At 42.4% G+C, this 24436-nt stretch overlaps 1 protein-coding gene across 1 annotated transcript in view; it reads right to left on the bottom strand.

Annotated features, from left to right (window-relative positions):
* The window catches only part of ACAD9 (acyl-CoA dehydrogenase family member 9), a 66813-nt gene extending 43628 nt beyond the window's left edge, over positions 1–23185 (bottom strand). The window contains exons 1-3 of the mRNA XM_038409464.2: positions 22930–23185; positions 12502–12595; positions 8971–9072 (exon numbers count right to left, since the gene is read on the bottom strand). Coding sequence (XP_038265392.1) covers positions 8971–9072; positions 12502–12595; positions 22930–23055 — 322 coding nt within the window. The 5' untranslated portion in view covers positions 23056–23185. The remainder of the gene's footprint in view (positions 1–8970; positions 9073–12501; positions 12596–22929) is intronic.
* Between the last annotated feature and the right edge of the window lie 1251 nt (positions 23186–24436).

Raw genomic sequence — 24436 nt, 5'->3', positions numbered from 1 at the left:
GTATCTAAACCTTGTAGAAAAAAAGGATATTATTGTGCATTTGAGAAATGTTATGTAATTAAACGCTATTGTGATACATGTACATCACAATGCAAACTTAATGGTCAGTTTCTTAAGAAAGCTGTTTGCATGGAACATCTTCATTTATTTTTTCAGAAAGAGCTATCCCAGCACTGTACATGTATGAAAATTTAGAAAAGCCAAACATTTGACATTATCTGGCAAACTTCCAAATATCACCTGAACTGAATTAATACAAATTATGCTTGAAGATCATCAAGATTGTGCATTAACCTTATCCCAAATACAACTGTTTTGACTAAAGTGACAGTCAAGTGAACAAAGCATTCTATTCCAAACTGCACAAAAGGTGAAATCCTGGCCCTCCTGCAGTAAACACCAAAATTCCTATTGACTCCAAAAGGGCCAAGATTTCACCTCAGGGATTTGCCTCTTAAAAGAGGCTGCAAGAGTTCACAGTCTTTTACCCAAAGCATCGAAGACTCTGAATGGAAAAGCATACCTATAGAATGCTGAGGCAGCTCATTTAAAAAGCAGTACTTAAAATTTTCTCCAAAACAACATTCAGATCGCTGTTCTATCTCCCTGTTATTTTGATTTATAAATTACATGGAACAGTCTTCATGACATTACCAGACATATAAGCGCACACCTCAAAATCAATTTAATGCATCCACGGAAACTTCTCCCACTCTTCTGAAGTCAACTCTGGTCTCTCAGCAACCATCCACTTGTTTCATTCAAATATACTGAAAGCTTGAGAACAACATTTTTAAGTAGTCTAATGCAGCATTGTTTTAACAGTTGCAAATAGCAATCTGTTGTAGTGATTAAACTTCCACTTTCCAAATTGCAGCATTGCTTTAGGTTGAACTTTCTTCTCCTTTAACATTTCTATAGATATGGTTTAGTTTTATGACCCATATATGCAATGTAAGAGTATGCACAGTGTATTAATTTCCATAATGGAAACTCTTCCATCAAGGTACATAGTTCTACATGCTGTAGTCATAGGTCTGCCTGTTTCCTAGTCATCCAGAAGAAACTAGACATTAAGTTTTTACACATTTACTTTCCTAACAGTAAAGATTAGGACAAATCAAGTCAGATTTTATTTCACTCACACAGAGAGCAAGGATATACAGGAAGAAGCTTGCTATGTAAGTAACCTGTTTAGACTGATTTGGTACAAATATTTTAGCATCTTAAATTATTTGTTTACATTTTTACTAATCCCAATATATATTTTACTACCATAATAAGCAGTCCTTCATGTATATCATTCCATTTATTGAGATCTTACATTTTCTTAAAATACAGTATTTATTGCAGTTGCAAAAGAGGCTATTACACTCAAACCTGAAAGCAGTGTTGTAGTCCAATGAGATGCATTTCCAATTGGCTTTTTGATGGTGTGTTTCAGTTACAAAAACACAAGATTCTTCAAGGCCTCATGTGCATTAGGATTTTTACAAGAGAATTCTCACCAACAATAGTACTGGTTCACATGATCTGGTGTTAGCACCAACTGAAACCTTAGTTTAGACTTAAGCTCCCAAAGCCAGATCCAGTTTTACAACTGTTAGCTAAACCTTCTGGTTCTACAAATAGTGGTAAAGACTGATTTGGCCACAGGAGGCTGGTGTAGACTAGGGCTCCAAATGGTGCTAACAACAGGGGGCACATGAACCAGTAGTAGTGTTGGTGCAAATTCTCATATAAAACTCTTCAATGCATATGGCCTTAATGAACGTTCAGTGGGCCAAATTCTCTGCTGCTGTAAGTCCACAGATTTCAGAGTTATGAGAGCAGAGAATTTGGTCCCATGCATCCTCATGTTCTTCAGTTGCAGAATGCAAGATTGTGTCTGAGTGATGCTGTGAGGTCATTAATGGTGCTACATATCAACTACAAGCATCTACCTCATTGGCATAAAATGGGCTCTAAAAATATCCCCTTCACTTAGATTGATATATTTTTCTTTTTAGTGCATGTGTAAGTTTTCATTCTTTATTGCTTCTTTTCTTACAAGAAGATTATGAATGCTACTGCATCTAGCAAACATGCCACCATTATGAAATTTTACAAAATGCAACTTGGAGCGGATGATGCACTGAGCTGTCGCTTTCAAAGATGAAAATAGCCAGGGTAGATGGATTTTAAGTTTATTAATGTAAGGTTCCTTGGGACTCCTCCAGAGCCCTTTTGGCAGTGGCGAAGAGTTGGTGCTCAGGTCGAGTGAGACAATCAGTTGTCCTAGTTCACAGCTGAACCACTGCGCACACAGGAGCTTAGGCCTCTGGATGGAGGCTGAGCCAGTAAGAAGTCTGTGGCTCGGGGCTCCTGCCTGAGGGCTAACCCAATACATAGGCAAGGGTTCAGAACTTCTGGGCATGGGCTGAGCAGAGAAGCAAGCAATAGCTCAGGCCTCTTGGGCTAGGACTTGTCCAGCCCCGAGAGCAGGGTCAAGGATGGGGATAGGGAGACCTGGGCCACTCCTCCTCCCAGGTCCTTAAAGCAATGGGTGATCCCAATTGCTGGGCTGGCAGAAAAATGGGAGGTCACTGCCTCGTCTCCTGGCAATACAACAGGTCCAATGTCTCATTTCCCTGGGCTGCTTCCTATTGGTGTCTGGTTGGGTTGTTCCATGTCCGCTGGGGCCTGGTCCCCTGTCTCTGTGCCAAGCAGTTCCCTTTGCACTTCTTTTCTGGATTCCTCCATCTCTGGTGCCATGCCAGCTTAGGAATGTTGTCACCCGCCACAGCTGACCATGGGTTTTGCAGGTCATTCAGCTCCCTGAAAGGGACATCTGGCCCTTATGCTTCCTGCCCCACCTGTGCACTAACTGCACCCAACAGAATAAATTACACTTCTCTGTGCCAGAATGAGGACACTTTGCCTTATTACAATTAGCTACGGTACAGAAAAAAATAGCTCACTCATACAATGATGAGTTTTTAATTTTCTGATTTCTTAAACTAAGCGACTTATGCTCTAAAGCCATTTGATTGCACGACTATAGAATGATGAAATTGCTATTCGGAGTAGGTAAATATTAGCAGAATAGCTGCTTTACCGTAATTTCATCAATATTTCTTGTAAATTGTTTTATTGGTAAATCTTGTCTAGGTAAAAAAAAAATATTGACTTGCAAAATTATACTGAGCTAAGTGCTACAGTCAAGTAATTGCACACCAGCTCCCAGGAGTTATGTGAATATCCAGAATGATTCTGGTGCACTGCATGCAGCAAGCAGACATAGTATTGCCTACTTCAAATTCAAATACCATAAAAGACCATGAGTTTTAAAAACAATGTTTTAAAGCCAAACATTTAAAAAAAGTCAGAAAACGGGCCAAAAAGTAAACTCAAGAGTAATTACTCCTGCGTGTGAGAATTTTAGAAACATTCTGAAATGCTCAGAGGAAAAAAAAAAAAAAAAAAAAACACAAACAGAAATTGGGAGACCTTCTCCCTTTTACTTCCAGGTGGTTTGCAGGACACTTCCCCCAGACACTGTTCTCAGTTGCCTCCTGTGTGCTACCTCCCATTTTGTTCTCCTTCTGCTGGGCATTTTCACTCTGTCCAGCTCCCATCACCAGATACAGTGCCTTTGCTCAGCTCCCCTTTTCCCTCCCTGGGAGGCTGGCCGCATCAAGCTCCACCACTATCTCTGCCCAATTCTTCCACTTCCCAGGCTATGTCAGAGCTCTTCTCCCCCTCCAGTCCCACCTTCGCTTCTCATCCCCTCAGAAGGTTGGATGGGTAGGAGCTGTCCTTGCTAACCCCAACCAACCCCCTGCCCACAGGCCACTGTTCCCATGCTTGGCACAGGTAACAAGCAAGGGAGGAGAGGTTCACTTTGCAGGACACAGCAAGTGAAGCAACAGCCTCTGCTGTGACAGCTGGAACTGCTGTTCAGAAGCCTGCAGTGCTGTCCCCATCCAGAAGCCCCCTCTGGTGTCAACAACCACAATAATATTTAACAAGCGGAAATCCTGAACTGCCAGGAACTTTCCATGAGGGGACGCACAGGGGGAGGAAATAAGAATGAGTAGGTACCTATATCAAGATCCATTTTGGACAAAATTGCTCATTCAGAAATAGAAAAAAAGGTACAGACCTATTTATATTTACTTTATATGGTATCAAGCTAACAACTTACATTCTACTGAAGTAAGTAAACAAACTGGAGTTCTTGTTGCACAACAGGCTACTCTTGCTATTAGAAGCATCCTTATTTGTCCATGGTATTGACAACAGTACTATTTTGTATAAATGAGACACGAAAACAGCAGATATCTATATTATAGAAAGTTAATTAGTATCCAAATATTCTATTAGGTCTGCCTAAGCATCTGCCTTGTTGCACAGAACTAACTTTCAATACTTTCCAAAGTGACTTAAATAGAATGCAGGCTTTTATCATTTTATCAATTTGCTTTTATCATTGCTTTATTATGTAAGTGTTTCCAGAACATTACCAACTTTGTCTCTTCTATCTCACAGGAGGTTTTGGAGGTCAATTTTGTAACAGGAATCCAGCTTCAAGCCTGATTTTCAAACCTACATCACCCCAGTGCCAAACTCAAAATAAACTGATATGAAATTTCACATGAAATTTTCCTGCAAAATGTCAGGCATAGAGGTTTTTGAAATATAGGTGTTCAAAATTTAATCTGTAGTTTTTTCTCTCTCCAAATATAAACGTAACTTTTTTTTAAAAAAGTTGTCTCCAAAACAGCTTCACCTACAAACTTCAAAGGAATGACAGATGAATTAAGTCTGGGAAGAGAAGGAAAGTTACCCAGGAAATAAGAGGTTCAGTATGAGGAATGGAAGGAGGTAGCCACATCTGGAGGTGAGTGGCTGGGGCTGGGGGTACTCCTGTCATTAAACAGCTTAACAATTAAAAGTCTATGGTACAGTAACTCCTCACTCAAAGTCGGCCCAGTTAACATTATGTTGCTGATCAATTAGAGAACGAGCTCGTTTAAAGTCACGCAATGCTCCCTTATAACGCTGTTTGGCAGCTGCCTGCTTTGTCCACTGCTTGCAGGAAGACCAGCCCATTGCAGCTAGCTGGTGAGGGCTTGGAACCAGGGTGGACCAGCAGCCCCCCTAAGTTCCCTGTGCAGCAGCAGCTGCTCAGCAGGCTACCAACTGCTGGAAGTTCAGCTGTCCCTCCCGCACTGCCATGTGCTGCTCCTGCCCTTTGCCTTGGAGCTGCTCCGCAAGTCGGTGCAGGGTGGGGAGGGGGGGCTAATGTCAGTGTCCCCCTCCCCCATCTCCATAGAGCAGAGTGGGAGGGGAGGGGAGGAGAAGGACAGGGCTCACTGGCAGCAGCTTCTGTCTCAACTGCCTGATCTACTTAAAAAGGCAATGCACATGGAGTGGTGTCAGCGTAATTAAAGGGGCAATGTGCATCTCTCTCACACACACACACACACACACACACACACACAGAGTCTGTCCGCCATGCTGTCTCCCCTCCCTCCATTTGTGCTGCCTTGTAGAGTGTAAGGCTACATTAACAATGTGTTAACGCTTGAGGGCTCAGCCGAGTGCTAGTTCATCATTTAACAGAAAGGGATTCCTTGGGAAATATCCCACCCTCTGATTTCACCATCTCAACCAAGCTTCACAATCATCATTGCTGTGTACAGTATTAAATTGTGTGTTTAAAACTTATACTGTGTATACATTTTATTTTTACACATACATAGTCTTGTCTGGTGAAAAAAATTTCCCTGGAACCTAACCCCGCCCCATATTTACATTAATTCTTATGGGGAAATTGGATTTGCTTAACATTGTTTCGCTTAAAGTCGCATTTTTCAGGAACATAACTACAACATTAAGTGAGGAGTTACTGTAATTCCACACAAAGAAATTTGTTTCCCTGAAATTAAGGAGAGAGTCACTTTAGCAAAAATCTCAAGGCACACCTTTGGAGAACATTATAGCTTTGTAAAAAAGGCAAAGGTTAGAAAGCCTGGAAATTTCAAGTAAAGATTTTATTTTACAAAAACCACCAAAGTACCTGAAAATATGATATACACAGTATAGGTCATCCAGTAATCTTAACTCGGACCTTTATTGCTACTGTAACATATGACTGACAGCCTTCATCCACCACAGGTTCATTTCATCAGTGACCACAAAAACTTTAATATCTTACTCTTAATTGTACAGAGATTGCTCGGCCTCCATCCTCCTTATAGCCATACTCAGCCAGAGTCAAAGTAAAGACCAACAATTCCAGATTAAGCAGTATATTACTCAGTTTAAAAATTTCACATATTCAAGGCACAGATCATCCAATTATGACTATTAGATGGAAAGAGCATGTAGTGAAAGAGCATAATTTAGTCTCAGACATTTATTAAACCAGTTACAAAGCCACCTTTTATAGTTCACAAATTCACATTTTCAACACTTCATCAGGAAGCTGCATAAGCACAGCACCTTCCCTCCTAAATTGTAATTAGAGTTGAAGATGTAAGAATTAACTCTGCTCTTGTGGTGCTGTAGCAGGTTGTTTTGGTGCTCTCAAAAGCCTCCAATTACAAAAAGTTATTTTATTGGGGGGGGGGGGGTAAGGGAGGGGGGAAAGGAGAGTCAGGCTAGTAAGCTACGTGGATCTTTTATTTGAAATTTCCAGGTTCATATTTGTGTTAGAGGAAACATACATTTCAAGAGGTTTTTTTGGCTGAAGTATTAGTTTATTTGAAATTCAATCCCAGGTTTTTTTGTTTGTTTTTGCTGCGCCTGACACTAACATTATTCAAGAGGTTATGCCAAATGAAAATTTTAAGTGACCAAGACTTAAGTCACATTTATATAAATTAAAAGTACAATTGAAATCCACATCCAAACAAACATTAACTTAGCAACCACAACTGTACATGACTTAATAACTTTACATACTGTGGATGTAACTGATTCAAATACAGAAGCTGTTTCCAATGTCTTCACTGTTTTCACATTCGTGAGCTTGGCGAATACACCAATGAGGCCCAGAACCATTTCGATTTCTATTTCTATTAATGTCTTATAATGAATGAGCTCAGGGGATAGGAGATAGACTCATCATTAGATGAGCTGCTCATGTGTCGTATCCATCAGCATCAAGAAGGCATCTTTTGCTTTATGCCACTGGCTCATAAAGCAGATCACCACTCATTGATTTACTGGGCATTAGTCGATACAGCAGATCTTTTGAACTGGAAAGATTGCTGGCACTTCTGGCAACACAGAAAAACTGTTATGGGACTGACCTAAAATTGAAATCCTAGGGCTGACTTCTGAAGATTTATTATACCCTCTATCTTTATTTATTATACCCTCTATTATATCCCAGACTATCTTTCCCTCACAACCCTGGACTGATTTTTCCTAATCTGCTTTTAGAATGCAATCATGTCCCATTTCGTAGGAAGTGATTACAAAAAATTCTTATGCCAGAACTTTGTTTTTACAAAATTGAAGACAGGATTGTTAACAGCATGAACGAACCAGCAACTCTCATACAGAGGCTTATGCTAGATCAGATTCTCTTTCACAAAAGGATTGTCATAAGTTTGATTAATGTGATTAGTGTTATATGATGTATTCATTTCACTATGATACATCTCAGTGCGTTTCCTCCTGGTGCACTAACCCACTCAGCATTGTATGTCTACTAAAATATTTCAATATAGACCACATACAAAAAAAAGTGAAGAGAAAAAGCTAGAAGATGTTTGGAAAAAGCCTGAGATCCCCACACAGAAATGGTGTCTAATTAGCTATCTGCATGTAAAACACCTATTGGCTGATGATGGTATTAGTTGTGCACACAGACTTTAGATTTTTCAAAAATTTCTCTGACATTAACAGTAGAAGACCCATTTGGCATTACAAAGACTGTTTTAAGACTACTAGAGCAGTAGATAATTTAATGTATTCTAAGACAAAAATTAAACCTGCTATGAATTCTAGTGACTAACATGACTCAATTTCATTATTAAAAAACTCTTCCATTTTTTCTTTTTCGTTATGTGTGTTATGTATTAGTCTTGGAATGGGATCAAATGGATGCTGTTCTCAGATCTTCGCAGAAGTAAGATTTGCATCTCTGTGGCACTCATGAGAAATTAAACAAAAATAAGTAATGGGTTAACTTGCATGCGTCACCACACAAGAGTATAGTTAAAAGAAGATATAAACCAACTAAAGCACAAGAATTCTGAGTTATGTCTGCTTCCAGCTTTATTTAGCACTATTATAGTCACTGCAACGCACACATTGTAGTTCAGGTTGTCCTTTATACACCACAGACCCAGGCCAAACTAGTTTTTAGAGCCACTGTCCCATCCTCCTTCAAATCCCTGTTTAAGATCGCTAGGTAAGCGATGATCTCATTTCTTATTTTATATCTTTATAAAAAAAACATTAAATTATAACATTCTCAAGACCACCTCACTGTGCACATATGAGGGCATGAAAACATTCTTCGTCCTCTCTCTGCAACTCTGGGCGTTTACTCCATTGAGGAACTAGTGCCCCTGGCCCACAGATACTTCTGAAGCTGTAGAAGACAGGGTTTTTTGGTTTAATAAAATACAACTATGTCTCAACATAGCTATTAAGCTTTTAAAGTGGACAAATGGGTTCACTGCTTACTTGAGTGAGTCTAAGGTAGCGGCTTCGATATTGACAGTTCCATCAGATACCACAGTTTGTCTGGTAAGCCAGTTCTTTTAATCAAATAGAATTTTATGCATCTTGAGCAAGTGCTGTGAGACTGAGATGCCCATGCAACACCAAGCCCTCCTCATTTCAGCCAAGGACTTGAAAACAGGTGGAAGACGCATGTGATGCCTTATGGTGCATTCCGTATTGAAAGGAAGAAATTGTTTGGCTCTACTTTCAGTATCTTTTTTTTTTTTTTTTTTTTTTACTCACCATATTCCTCTGGAATCTGCATGCCAAAGAGTCCAAGGCTCTTCAATCCTTTTAGAGTTTCTGGTGGGATTTTAGCATCTTGGTCAATCTTCTTAGAGTCCACTGAAAATAGAAGTATGACTGGTTACAGCAAGTATGCTTCTCCGCAAGAGTATTTGAATCAGTGCAAAGCAGGCAGGCTACAGCAGCCTTCTCAACACAATGGCATGTTAATAGCAGCATAACCTCTATTCCCAATAATCAACATGAGAGCATAGACCTGCAAAACAGGATATGGCTAATGGACAAAGGAGCAATCCGAGCGTCTCACCCGCCCCCAAGCACTCAACAAGTATTCTCCTCTAGCATCTCAAAGCATCCACAGCAGCAAACCAGACTACATGTTCAGCACCCTAGCTTTTGACTAATGCTCCAACAGATGCACACATGCTTCACCCATTTAACTTGACAGAAACTTCTCCTATTAGCTTCAGACTGCCTTTAATAATGGCTAACATGCCCCAACCCCTCACTCCCCTGAATCTGGAAAAGTATTAAACAGCTCCCAGCAATCATCAGACACTATACTATTACGGCTCACTACCAGTTTTGAAGTAGATGCAAGGTAGAATACTGTGACCCACTGCATACGGAGGTTACCACTACACACTGCAGGGAAATAAAACCTCTCAGGTACATTCCTGTAAGGAGAAGTTACTTGACCTTGCAATTCTGCTTCTACTCGTTCTAGTCCAGGGGGAGGGCAAACTTTTATGGTGAGACATGAATGCTCACAAAATTGGAGTTGGGGTGTGTGGTGGGGGGAAGGCTCTGGTTGGGGGTGCAGGCTCTGGGGTGGGGCCAGAAATGAGGAGTTCAGGGGGCAGGAGGGGCAGCAGAATGGGGTGCACAGGGGAGGGCTCCTGCTGGGGATGCTGGCTCTGGGGTGGGGCTAGGGATGAGGAGTTGGGGTATAGGAGGGTGCTCTGGGCTGGGACCGAGGGGTTCAGAAGGTGGGAGGGGGGGGGATCAGGGCTGGGGTGTGGGGAGAGGCTAATGGGTGCAGGCTCCAGGTAACGCTTATCTCAAGTGGCTCCTGGAAGCAGCGGCCATGTCCCACTTCTGGCTCCTATGCAGAGCTGCGGCCAGGCAGCTCTGCATGCTGCCTCATCCGCAGATGCCACCCCTGCAGCTCCCACTGGCTGCAGTTCCTGGCCAACGGGAGCTGCAGAGACAGCGCTTTGGGCAAGGGTAGTGTGCAAAGTGGAGCAGCCTGGCCGCCCCTACGCATAGGAGCTGGAGTGGGGCCATGCCACTGCTTCCAGGAGCCGCACGGAGTGGCCCCCAACCCTGCTCCCCAGCTGGAGTGCTGGAGCAGGGCAAGCCACATATCCCACTCCCCAGCAGGGCTCGAGGGCTGGATTAAAACAGTTGGTGAGCCGGATCCAGCCCATGGGCTGTAGTTTGCCCACCTCTGTTCTAGTCCCTAAGGCAGTAATAGTGGGAGAGAATTTGAGCCAACTCCTCTCTTCATGGTGGCTCCTGGACAGCATATGACAACAGCCCTTGGAATCTTCCAGTTGTTTCTTACATAGTAAGAAGAGAACACTCCACAAAGAAAATAAAACTGAAGAGATTTCTGCAAGAACGAGCTCTTCTCAGCTGAAATAATTCTCCAGCTGAAGAGGTACAGCTCCTCATGGTGCTCCTTCCCTGACCGCATTCAAGAAGGAACTGACCGGAAGGTTCCAATGACAGAAGTTATACTCCAAGTGGTGACGCATGAATAGTAGGGCCTTGGAAGCGGGGAGAATCTATAGCTTTTTCAACCATCTTGAACATTTCTTTGCATATTCAGGTGTACACTAGGATGAAGCATTAGAATAATAAGAAATTCTCACAGTTCCAAAACACTGGGATATTAAAAAAAAAAAAAAAAAACAACCTAGGAATTTGTCCCAGAACAGCCTCAAGAACATTTATCCCAATAAATTTTAATAGACTGGATAGTTTTTAAGCAAGAACAGATCTGGTTCTTGCCAGTTTCACAGCTGCCCATTAGGTCCTGAAGAATAGCAAGCATGTAAACTGACAAGAATTGCATTAGTTTTCATTACGGTATGTTGCTGTTCAGCAGCAGAGGCTGAAGCTCTCCTGCCTAAAAAAATTCTTGAGGGGAAAAAAAGCAAATCCTGCAGATTCCAGTGGCACTTCCCTGAGAAAGATTCCTATTCATCATAGGCAGGCGACTTAACAACTACCGCATGAGGTAGAAGGGGTCAACCACAATGCTTGGTTGAGGGATGAAATTCAGTCAGAAAACATAACATTGTAACAAAGCAATTGCTTTTTAAATGGTTTAGGCTACAAAGCAAATCATATCAAGAATATACTTGGTTATAATTAGCTGATTTGGGAGAGAAAAGTGTTTGTTGTTTACTTGTTCATTCATTAGAGTGATACAGACATCAGCATGGTGTGTGAGAATTGCCATGCTTCAGAGATTCTGCTCAGTTGAATTTCTTTGCTCAGTGCCAACTGTATCAAATTTCCAAGTGCTTCGGCAGCTCTCCAGTTTTTTTTTGCTGCTCAGAATTATCCCTGAATATCTAACCAGAAATGGCAGAGAACCCAAACAAAATTAAATCATTCTCACCATCAACTAGACCATGTAACCTAATGTTTTTCATTTCTCCATTAAATATCAGCTCTTAAACTGACTGAAGAGTATTTGTTTATTTTTTATGATTCATGGCCCTCTAAATATGCATTGTCTTCTCTGTCACTCAAGAATTTCTTGAATTTTAGCTTAAATTGCTGAATTATTCCACTGAACAGGGACATAGGCTATTGGTCCAACTAGCAGTCAGCGACTCAGGAGTTTTAATCCATGTCATGACCCTGGATTTCCTCTGAGTCTTTGGGGAAGTCAGAAGCTTTGCCCCACACTTGCCATCTGGAAATTGGGGATGATACAGCTTTACTACATCAGAAGTGAAAATTAGTGTTTGTAAAGAAATTAGGAGCTATTCAACAATGTTTCTCTGAGAGAACAGAGAAATAATTAAACATTTAATCACACTGTGCCTTTGCTGAGCAAAAGGTTCATCAATTTTCCAAAACAGATTCACTGATCTAGTTAATATTGCAGAACATCTATTTTTATATGCTTACAGCTTCTGAAATAGTCACTCTTTCTGCTTGCCTCTGCTGAATTTGGTTGGAAAAAGATGAGCAAAATCAGATGCTTATAAAATTACAGGACAGTGAAAGGAACACACTTTTAAAGGGAAAAGCAGATTCAAATCTTACATCTGCTCCAGAGCCCTCCTTTCAAATTTTTGTGGTTTTACAATAATTTTCTTATTTCTCTCTTCTCTTTGATGCATGAGTGAACTGCACAAAAAGAAAATTGACTATACAAGGGAAAACTGTGACACTATACAAGTCATGATAAATGCACAAAAAGTAACAGTTTCCTTTTTAGTATTTCAATTATAGTAGTATCACTAATTAGAAACCATTTGTATGGAAAAAGATGAGTAACCATACCTTCTTCACTGAAGAATTTTTCTACTGGTCCTACAAACTGGTTGATTTCTTCTAATTCTTCATTAGAAATCTCTGGATAAGGGAAAACTTCCTCCTAAAACGTCAGAGTATAATATGATTAAGGTAATTTCAAATAAAAAGCAGGCTGAAGAAGAACATGTGGCTTTTAGATGTTAACCTCTAAAAACAAAAATTGTGGAAAATGTTTACAGGAATTCAGGTCATCTCAAATAAGCAAACTTAAGTAAATGAAAGATACTTGTTCTGTATTGAAAACTACATTTTTCAGTTGTACTGCATGTTGAAACAAATGAGGAATAGCATCTGAAAATGAAAAACTGGGGTGAAGGAAAACTGTTCATATACAAGAAAGTGTGCTAACAGGTAAAATGAGCGACCAACAAGTACATATTTGAGTAACCACATGACCCTGATACCAGAATCCTGTACTAAGTAGTACACTTTGTTTATGGCCCTCACTTGGGCCAGTTTTAGACTGTAAGCTCCTTGTGGCAGGGATGATATATACTAGTTTTGTGAAACTCTTAGCACATCGTTGGGTGCTCAATGATAGAGTGCATGGATTAGCACAATGCAGTTCTGCTGTGCTCCCGTCTCTCCCTCACAAAAGGTGTTTTTCATTGCAAATTGGAGGCATTACAATCTATTAGACTTGAATAAAGAGAAAATTATGAGCAGCTATTAAAAGATGTGAAATATCGCTACAGTGACAGTGTTCCTACTCCCTTACCCTCCCTTCTCCAAAAAAAATTCCCCTTTGCAAGACCATGTCATTCTCTCTTTACTCAAGTACTCCTAAAGGAGTGTGGAGACAACACTTAGGATTTGGTAACTTCTAAAATTTTCAGAAAAGGACCAATGTATAGAAAATTTGCTACATCAGGAGGAGCTGAGTATGAAATAAGTGATGGTCAGGCTCTATGGGACTAAATTTGTTTGCTTGATTTCCACGATCCTTTCCTTGACACGACATAGTTTGTTCTGGAAGATCAAAGTACTGCTAACCTCACATTACTGAATTTGGTTAATGCCTCTTATGGATTTGTTTGGCTCAATTTAAGTTTATACTTAAAGAATCCTTCTTTTGATTAATAGTCAATGGTTTAAATTTGGAGTTTATCTATTCTGATAGCACAAAAGAATGGCCATACTAGGTCAGACCAAAGGTCTCCAGCCCAGTATCCCGTCTACCGACAGTGGCCAATGCCAGGTGCCCCAGAGGGAGTGACCTAATAGGTAACGATCAAGTGATCTCTTTCCTGCCATCCCATCTCCACCCTCTGACAAACAGAAGCTAGGGGCACCATTCCTTACCCATTCTGGCTAATACCCATTAATGGACTTAATCTACATGAATTTATCCAGTTCTCTTTTAGACCCTGTTATAGACCTAGCCCTCACAATCTCCTCAAGCAAGGAGTTCCACAGGTTGACTGTGCTGAGTGAAGAAAAACTTCCTTTTATTTGTTTTAAACCTGCTGCCCATTAATTTCATTTGGTGACCCCTAGTTCTTATACTATGGGAACAAGTAAATAATTTTTCCTTATTCACTTTCTTCACACCACTCATGATTTTATATACCTCTATCATATTCCCCCGTAGTCTCCTCCTTTCCAAGCTGAAAAGTCCTAGCCTCTAATCTCTCCTCATATGGGATCTGTTCCAAACCCCTAATCATTTTAGTTGCTCTTTTCTGAACCTTTTCTAATGCCCGTACATCTTTTTTGAGATGAGGGGACCACATCTGTACTCAGTATTCAAGATGTGGGCATACCCAGGATTTATATAAGAACAATAAGATATTCTCCATCCTATTCTCTATCCCTTTTTTAATGATTCCTAACATCCCATTTGCTTTTTTGACTGCCGCTGCACATTGCGTGGACGTCTTCAGAGAACTATCCACAATGACTCCAAGATCTCTTTCCTGATTAGCTGCAGCTAAATTAGCCCCCCATCATATTGTATGTATAGTTGGGCTTATTTTTTCCAATGTGCATTACTTTACATTTATCCATATTAAATTTCATTTGCCATTTTGTGGCCAAATCACTTAGTTTTGTGAGATCTTTTTGAAGTTCTTCACAGTCTGCTTTGGTCTTAACTATCTTGAGCCGTTTAGTATCATCTGAAAACTTAGCCATCTCACTGTTTACCCCTTTCTCCAGATCTTTTATGAATAAGTTGAATAGGATTGGTCCTAGGACTGACTCTTGGGGAACACCATTAGTTACCCCTCTCCATTCTGAAAATTTACCATTTATTCCTACCCTTTGATCCCTGTCTTTTAACCAGTGCTCAATCCATGAAAGGATCTTCCCTCTTATCCCATGAAATCTTAATTTACGTAAGAGCCTTTGGTGAGGGACCTTGTCAAGGCTTTCTGGAAATCTAAGTACACTATGTCCACTGGATCTCCCTTGTCCACGTTTGTTGACCCTGTCAAAGAACTCTAATAAATTAGTAAGACATTATTTCCCTTTACAGAAACCATGTTGACTTTTTTCCAACAATTTATGTTCTTCTATGTGTCTGACAATTTTATTCTTTACTATTCTTTCAACTAATTTGCCCGGTACGGACGTTACACTTACCCGTCTGTAATTGCCGGGATCACCTCTAGAGCCCTTTTTAAATATTGGCATTACGTTAGCTATCTTCCAGTCATTGATTACAGAAGCTGATTTAAAGGATAGGTTACAAACCATAGTTAATAGTTCCGCAATTTCACATTTGAGTTCTTTCAAAACTCTTGGGTGAATGCCATCTGGTCCCAGTGACTTGTTACTGTTAAGTTTATCAATTAATTCCAAAGCCTCCTCTAGTCACACTTCAATCTAACAACTCCTCAGATTTGTCACTTACAAAAGCAACCCTTGTGACCACCCCTCACATGACCCCACCCCTAGACCGGGACTCCCACAGTCCCCCCATCCCATCCCATCCCTTCCCACCTTTGCTGGGGTGGGCCAGGGAAGATGTTGCTCCCCTGGCCAGAGCTGCTCTGGCGGGCCAGACCGGGCGGCATGGCCACAGCACGTTCCAGTGGGCTGCAGCCTGCCAGCCCTGAAACTGCAGCTTCTTCGGAGGCTGTGGGGAGAGCAGCTTGGCCAGAAGCGGAGAGACTCCGGCCCCACCTCTTCCCTTCTGACTCTGCTGCCTCTCCTTGCTCCCTCTGTTGGGGGAGAGGGGCTGTGTCCCACCTCTCCCTCTCTATACCCGTTCATAAGCCAACCCCCTTCTCTGATGCTTCCCTTTTTTATTAAAAAAAATTTGGCTTATTAATGAGCATATATGGTAATTTGGCAGTGTTTATGCTCCGTGGCTTGTTTAAGGACACAGAAGAAAGGCTAATGCTCTTCGAACACTATAAAGGATCCAGTCTTGTTCCCACTGAAGTCAATGGCAAAAATCCCATTACTATCAGTGAGTGGAGGATTGGGCCTGAAGCTGAGCATTACCTTCATAAGTAAGTTCCATGACATTTAATCATTTAGATACCCATTTCTATTTTAAAGAAAATGTACTATACTTTACAACATTAAGCAATGAAATTGGTTGCTTAGCACGGTGGATAAAAATCAATGATTTTTAAAAAAAATCTAATTTTTTTTTGATAAAATGATTTGAGGAAAAAAGCAATCTAAAGATAGTTTTAATTAAAATATATTCTAGCTCAAAGATATCTCACCATGGAATAGGTATTATATATTCTAATTCTATAGTATGAGACCATATATTCATGTAATGTTTAAGAAAAGTTTTGTAAATGAATTCTAATAGTTGATGGATTATGGACCCAATCTTATGGGGTTCCAGGGACTTCTATATAAATTATTTTGGTTAATCTTTCTATCTACCCAACAGGATTTAGTGGTCAGTCTAGAACAGGGGTGGGCAAACTTTTTGGCCAGAGGGCCACATCTGGGTCGGGAAATTGCATGCAGGGCCATGAATGTAAGGTGGGGCAAGGGGTTAGGGTACAGGAGGGAGTACAGTGTGCAGGAAAGGGTTCAGGGCAAGTGGTTGGGGTGCAAGAGCGGTCTTAGGGCACAGGAGGGGTGTGGGATTACAAGGGGGCTCAGGGCAGGGGGTTGGGGTGCAGGAGAGGTTCGGGGTGTGGGCTCTGGCCCGGCGCTGCTTACTGTGAGCAGCTCCAGGGTGGCAGCGGCACGCAGCGGAGCTAAGGCAGGCTCCCCGACTGCCTTGGCCCCACACCGCTCCCGGAAGCGGCCAACACCACATCCCTGTGGCCCCTGTGGGAGGGGAGGGGCAGAGGGCTCCATGTACTGCCCTTGTCTGCGGGTTCCTCCCCTGAAGCCCTCATTGGCCGCGGCTCTCTGTTCCCGGCCAATGGGAGCTGCGGAGGGCAGTGCCTGAAGGCGAGGACAGCACGCAGAGCTCTCTGCCCTCGCTCCCCCAAGGGCTGCAGGGACATGGTGCTGGCTGCTTCCAGGAAGCCTGCCTTAGCCCCACAGCTCCACGGGGGTGGCAATCCTGCAGGGCAGTTACAAAGCCCTGACAGGCCAGATCCAGCCCGCGGGCCATAATTTGCCCACCCTGATTTAGAAGATGCCATCGGAGATGCTTAGTTTTGCAGTTCTCAAACTGTGGATGAGTGTCTCCAGAGATAACATGCTTGTTAATAGCAAAAATCAAACAAACCAACCAACCTCAACCCTGTTGTCCCTCTGCAAATTTATGTACACAGAGTCAATCCCTTACCTCTCTCTAAAACTGTAAAGTTAGAAAAAGTTCAATGAATAAAAGATTGTTGGGGGTGGAACAGATCTGGACAAGGAGCAGAAGTCTGGAGATAAATGTGAGAAGGGAGGGACAGGCCGTAGAAACAACAGTGAAACTGTTTGAGCAGCATATTGCAGAAGTCTTGAGGTCTTTCTGAGCATAGCCTATAATGGTAGCAGGCCATAAAAGAGACCCAGTTTGGGAATAAGAACCATTCAAGAAATATGTTTACGGATGATGTTTTAAAGAAAGTCAGTCACACCAGTGAACTGGTGGAAGTCACTTAAACACTTGGATTGAGAGACTAGTGAAGTGATAATCTCACTTTTAACAGCAGTAGCTTCTTCTGCCAGTGTAGAAAGTCCAAAAGGAAGAAAATATTCCAATTCATTCCAAATTGAGAAATCATTTGGGACCTGAAAAAGCAGGAAAGCTTGTTTTTCTTTTCCAGATTATGAACAAAGAGGAAAATGAAGGTGAAGACAACTGAGTTAGCTGCAGAAGCCAATATTTTAAGTTTCTCATGTTGACCTGGCTGACATAGTTGATTTAATTTTTTTTTAAATATTTCATTTAACTATTTTAGTTAACAATTGAACAAAAACAAACCTCGTTTTAAAAAACTTGAATGTTTAACTAAATTCAACAATTCATATGCTCGTTTTGTTAAATTATATGTTTACTGTTAAAATCCATAATATATAATGTGGTTATTTAGTTAAATAAAACAATTTAAAAGTCCGTCTGGTGATGTTTTCCTAATACAACATGGCAAGAAATCCTCCAAATATTAATGATTAACCTGTTGAACTAGAGATAGTTTACCTCCCAATGACTTCATAAGTATCTGCTTCAATTTTGGTAAATGAAATAACCAAACAATCATTCATTTTCTGATATAGTTGTAAAACTAATCTGAAAAGTTTTCAAAATAAATCACTTTAAAAATGTACAATGTGTACCTTCTAAAAATGAAGCCTATATCTATCTCTGAGTTGTGAAGATTATGTATGTATTAAGGTTATAGCAACCAACAAGAATGCACTTTTATGTAGAAATCCATGATTAAATCGCGTCTTCCTGATTAGTGATTTAAATCAAATCTACTCTGTCGCTTAGTATGTCCTTCAATTATTTTCTCCCCTTTCTTCAAAACAAAAAATGAAGCAGCGTTAATATTAATTGCATAACACATGAAAGAGCAACTTTCTGACATGAAGGCTGGTAATCTTGTATTGTCCACACGTATATATTATACACTCCTTTGTCATCTATGGTTTGCGGGGGGAAAAGGCCTTAATTAACTGCCACCTACCCACTAGATGCCAATGTTAAAAATGAAGGCACTGAACAGGGACTGGGAAATGCATTCTGGAAAGAAATAGGCACTTAATAGAGTGATGTTCCAGAGGACCATTCTGATACGCTTCATTTTTCACAATGGCTGTGGCTAGCTCTGGGCAGAAGTGACACTGTTTCACTGTGCTGCTCAAAAGACATCATCAGCAGGGGCAGGGTTCAAAGGAAGAAGGGGAAAGAGAAAATGACTACGTATATTGTGTAACATAGTTAGGTGTGCCCTTGGGGATGAAACCTACCAACAAGCAATGGAAACTTGAGTATGTGCCTCTGAGCTGATGGAAAGGCAGCTACATCGAAATGTGGAAGTGAAACTGACCACACAATTAAATCTTCTTTTAGATATAATATTAGGAACCCACCTTTATACAAGTTCTGTTTCCTAACAATTTAAACTAACAAAAAGTGAAGTGCTAAGCATATTTTTACTGCCAAATCAGATAACCCAGAAGTATAGAATCCAGAATTTTGGACCTTGTGCAATCTCTCTAGAATAAAGCGTAACTTCTAAGGAAAGAAATTTAAGTTTCAGAATGATTTCAGTCTGTATACAAATATTGGCTCTACTATTTGTTAAGCACCTAGAACATGCCTGGCACTTTACAGTACACTAAAGAATATAGAGTCCCAAACCCCAAAAACATTACAACCTAAAAGACAGATCCACAGCACCTGGAATACACTGGCAAGAGGGGGAAACAACTTTGCTTTTTTCCTCTTTAGTTATAAACTTACTCCTTGTAAGTCTCACTGTAGAACTGGTTTTTTAAAGAGGACTTAAATATCATCTGTGGTGAAAAGAGGACAATAGCAGACCAGGTAATAGATGAAAATCAGGATGAAATTGTGAAAGACTATGAATGGAGGCTGAACAAACTAGCGTGTTTGGGGACTAGTGTAGGGATTCAAATGAAGGGAAAAAGAAAAGGAGTACTTGTGGCAGCTTAGAGACTATGCCACAAGTACTCCTTTTCTTTTTGCGAATACAGACTAACACGGCTGCTACTCTGAAACCTGTCATTATGCAAGGCACTAAATGAAGGGAAAGACATGATCAAATTAATTGGCTAGAAGATAGTTTTGGCAACTACACTTTGGACACCATTAAGAGGAGCAATAAGCATATCAGTGAGGATGAAAAAGAAGATGTTATAGTAACCAAGAAGGGAGATGATTAGCAAATCACTTAAAAACAAAACAAACAAACCTAAAGTCTATCTAGCAGCTGCTGTCCTTTAGGTCAGAGTGCAAGATAAACTGTCTCCTCTCCTTTATGCACCATTCAGGCCACATTCACTTTCAGAGCAGATCTTCATACCTGTTCCTGACCCCACGATCTAAAACATACCTCCTGATACTCCAAATTGAATACCAAATGACTCCAGTAAGCCTCCACACAGTACATCTATATTAGCAAGTGTTTTACCGGTTATTAGCAACTGGTGTTATCAGCAGCTTAAACACAAGGGTAAGTAAAAAGAAAAGGAGTACTTGTGGCACCTTAGAGACTAACAAATTTATTAGAGCATAAAATGTAAGATGTAATGCATCCGATGAAGTGAGCTGTAGCTCACGAAAGCTTATGCTCTAATAAATTTGTTAGTCTCTAAGGTGCCACAAGTACTCCTTTTCTTTTAAGAAATTTATTAGAGCATAAGCTTTCGTGAGCTACAGCTCACTTCATCAGATGCATTTGGTGGAAAAAACAGAGGAGAGATTTATATACACACACACACAGAGAACATGAAACAATGGGTTTATCATACACACTGTAAGGAGAGTGATCACTTAAGATAAGCCATCACCAGCAGCAGGGGAGGGAAAGGAGAAAAACCTTTCATGGTGACAAGCAAGGTAGGCTAATTCCAGCAGTTAACAAGAGTATCAGAGGAACAGTGGGGGGTGGGGTGGGAGGGAGAAATACCATGGAGAAATAGTTTTACTTTGTGTAATGACTCATCCATTCCCAGTCTCTATTCAAGCCTAAGTTAATTGTATCCAGTTTGCAAATTAATTCCAATTCAGCAGTCTCTCGTTGGAGTCCGTTTTTGAAGCTTTTTTGTTGAAGTATAGCCACTCTTAGGTCTGTGATCGAGTGACCAGAGAGATTGAAGTGTTCTCCAACTGGTTTTTGAATGTTCTAATTCTTGACGTCTGATTTGTGTCCATTCATTCTTTTACGTAGAGACTGTCCAGTTTGGCCAATGTACATGGCAGAGGGGCATTGCTGGCACATGATGGCATATATCACATTGGTAGATGCGCAGGTGAACGAGCCTCTGATAGTGTGGCTGATGTGATTAGGCCCTATGACGGTGTCCCCTGAATAGATATGTGGGCAGAGTTGGCAACGGGCTTTGTTGCAAGGATAGGTTCCTGGTTTAGTGGTTCTGTTGTGTGGTGTGTGGTTGCTGGTGAGTATTTGCTTCAGATTGGGGGGCTGTCTGTAAGCAAGGACTGGCCCGTCTCCCAAGATCTGTGAGAGTGATGGGTCGTGCTTCAGGATAGGTTGTAGATCCTTGATGATGCATTTGAGAGGTTTTAGTTGGGGGGCTGAAGGTGATGGCTAGTGGCGTTCTGTTATTTTCTTTGTTGGGCCTGTCCTGTAGTAGGTGACTTCTGGGTACTCTTCTGGGGGATACCATCATAGGGCCTAATCAAATCAGCCACACTATCAGAGGCTCGCTCACCTGCGCATCTACCAATGTGATATATGCCATCATGTGCCAGCAATGCCCCTCTGCCATGTACATTGGCCAAACTGGACAGTCTCTACGTAAAAGAATGAATGGACACAAATCAGACGTCAAGAACTATAACATTCAAAAACCAGTTGGAGAACACTTCAATCTCTCTGGTCACTCGATCACAGACCTAAGAGTGGCTATCCTTCAACAAAAAAAGCTTCAAAAACAGACTCCAACGAGAGACTGCTGAATTGGAATTGGAATTAATTTGCAAACTGGATACAATTAACTTGGGCTTGAATAGAGACTGGGAATGGATGAGTCATTACACAAAGTAGAACTATTTCCCCATGGTATTTCTTCCCCCCACCCCACCCCCCACTGTTCCTCTGATATTCTTGTTAACTGCTGGAATTAGCCTACCTTGCTTGTCACCATGAAAGGTTTTCCTCCTTTCCCCCCCCTGCTGCTGGTGATGGCTTATCTTAAGTGATCACTCTCCTTACAGTGTGTATGATAAAACCCATTGTTTCATGTTCTCTGTGTGTGTGTGTGTGTGTATATATACAAATCTCTCCTCTGTTTTTTCCACCAAACGTATCCGATGAAGTGAGCTGTAGCTCACGAAAGCTTATGCTCTAATAAATTTGTTAGTCTCTAAGGTGCCACAAGTACTCCTTTTCTTTTTGCGAATACAGACTACCACCATATAGTTACTCAACATAGCGTTAGAATGCTTGCAAGCCGTTTCTAATAGCATTCCCATTGTTGCTAACACCAAAGGAAGATTTTCTGAAATAACTTAATGTATAGGAAGTGTAGATGTGTTTCACATGATGCAACATGCTCTGGTGGGAGGGCCTCTTACTCTAGAATCTGGGTCCCCCAACTGGCCTATATCAGGTGTTGAGAGTGTGAATAGGTAGTCTCATTTACACAGATCACTCAGGTAACAGCTACTCCTGCACAGATAAGAGCCAGGCTGTAAATCCTTGTCTGCACATAGAGAACAGGGGATGAAACGGCTCCATTCCATGCAGGAGAAAAGTTGGGGCTGTGAGGAGTCCCCGAAGGGAGAGGAGGCACCGGGGTGCAACAACCTGGAAGGAGGCCCCAGAGGAGGATGTGGCCTGGAGGAGAACCCGGAGGAGAGAAACAGCCAGGGGTATCCCAGAAAGGGGAAGAGAGTCCCCAGGGGCCAGGCACAGTTGCAAGGAGGGTACTTGCAGCCCCAGGAATGCCCCAGCAAGAGAAGAGTCCCCAGGGACCGGGCACAGTCAGTGGCGGGGCGCCTGAGGGGTGCCCCAGTGAAGGAAGGAGACGCCCCATGGGACAGGCACAGTTGCAAGTGGCGTGCTGGCAGCCCTGGGACTGCCCCAGAGAGAGGAGAAAAGTCCCCAGGAGCCAGGCACAGTCCGTGGTGGGGCAAGGGCTGGGAGCCCCAGGGGGGCCTCACGGAAGGGAGGAGACACCCCAGGGGTCGGACACAATCCGCGGCAGGGCGGGGGCTGGGAGCCCCAGAGGTGCCCCAGCGAGGGAAGGAGACTCCCCCCAGGGGCCGGGAAGAGTCAGTGGCGGGGGCTGGGAGCCCGGGCTCGCCTCGCTCAGCCTCACCTTCCGCAGCTTCCCCAGGAAAAGCTCCTTGGCGTAGGCACTGCGGAGGCCGCCGGTGCGGAGCTGCCTAGCCCCGGCGGGGAACGCGGCGCGCGCCACCCGCCGCAGAAGGCTGAGACCGCTCATGTCCGACCGGGTCACTGTGCCCCTAGGCGGTGCCAGAAACCAGCGCGGCTCCGCCCGCCGCCTAGGAAAGCCGTCAGGGGGGCGCGCGCCGATGACGTACCTGATGGATCACGTGACACAAACCTCTCTCCACCCCCCCCTCCTGCAGATGGGCCTGAGGCGGGCGCCGTGTGCCCCGCCCCTCACACGCCAGCAGCCAGTTACGCCATTCAGGCGACGCCCCCATCAGTACATTGGCCGGCGGTTGTGTCCATCAGGCCAGAGCCGGGGTCTTCCGGGTTCAGACGCGCTCCGGGACTAAGTTATCGCGGGAGCAGGCTGGGGGAAGGCTTGGGAGGGAGGCCTAGGCCTCGTGCTCGCCCCTGCCTGGCTGTTCCTTAAACCCCCAGCTCCTGAAGGCTTGAGAAGCTCCGCCCTCTTTTTTTTTTTTTTTTTTTTTTAAAGGGGCCGTTCCTGGCTCCAGGAAAAAACTGTCCACAGCAAAACACAAACCCTGAAAGAGTGAAACAAAACACCCTCAACACATTCATTGCTAAAAAAAAATCTCATTGTTTCAAGCCACTCTCATGAGTGTTAAGGGGGAAGCCGATATGGAACAGTTGCAGCCTGCTGTACTGAGTGATTGCACAAGAAACTGTTTCTTCCTAAGCTTTATGCCCTGAGACAAGAGGGTTAGATCCCTAATCAAATCATAAACATCCTTATTAGCATGGCTATTACAGCCTTACTCTGGATCCTAGAATTGCACTACTGGGCCTATAATGCAGCAACTATACTTGGTGCGTGCCTTCCTCTATGTTTCGGAAAAGCACAGGCTGGGGCTCACAATGAGAGGAGGAAATTTTCCCTTGAATGGCTTGTTATATAATCATTGACAATTATTTATTTCTTGTACTTTCTTCAGACTGCAGTCTATGTTTCAATACTGCAGAGCAAGCTGCACGCCTACCATCGAATCTATTGCACCTAAGGCTTCTCGGTAGTTATCAATTTCTGATGCACGATAAACAAAATCCAGGCTTTTTCTCCTCTCCCAGTCCTCTCAACAGCAACATTTCAATCATATTTGTCTATACTATAATATTATGTAATCATACTTTTTCAGTTCATACACAGGCTTTTAGTACTGTGTATTACATTTTTGGTTCACGCAGGAGATGCTGCTATTGGTGAAGCAGTTTAATAGTTATTATCAGGGCAAGTGTTAGGGTTCCCTCCCTGCTCTGAACTCTGGGGTACAGATGTGGGGACCCACATGAAAGACCCCCTAAGCTTATTTCTAGCAGCTTAGGTTAAAAACTTCCCCAAGGCACAAATCCTTCCTTGTCCTTGGATGATAGTACTGTCACCACCAAGTGAGCTAGACAAAGATTCAGGAAAA

Source organism: Dermochelys coriacea, chromosome 7 (assembly GCF_009764565.3).
Source record: "Dermochelys coriacea isolate rDerCor1 chromosome 7, rDerCor1.pri.v4, whole genome shotgun sequence".
NCBI lineage: Eukaryota > Metazoa > Chordata > Testudines > Dermochelyidae > Dermochelys > Dermochelys coriacea.
The sequence above is the reverse complement of the archived record's forward strand: the minus strand, read 5'-3'. Positions and strand labels throughout refer to the sequence as shown.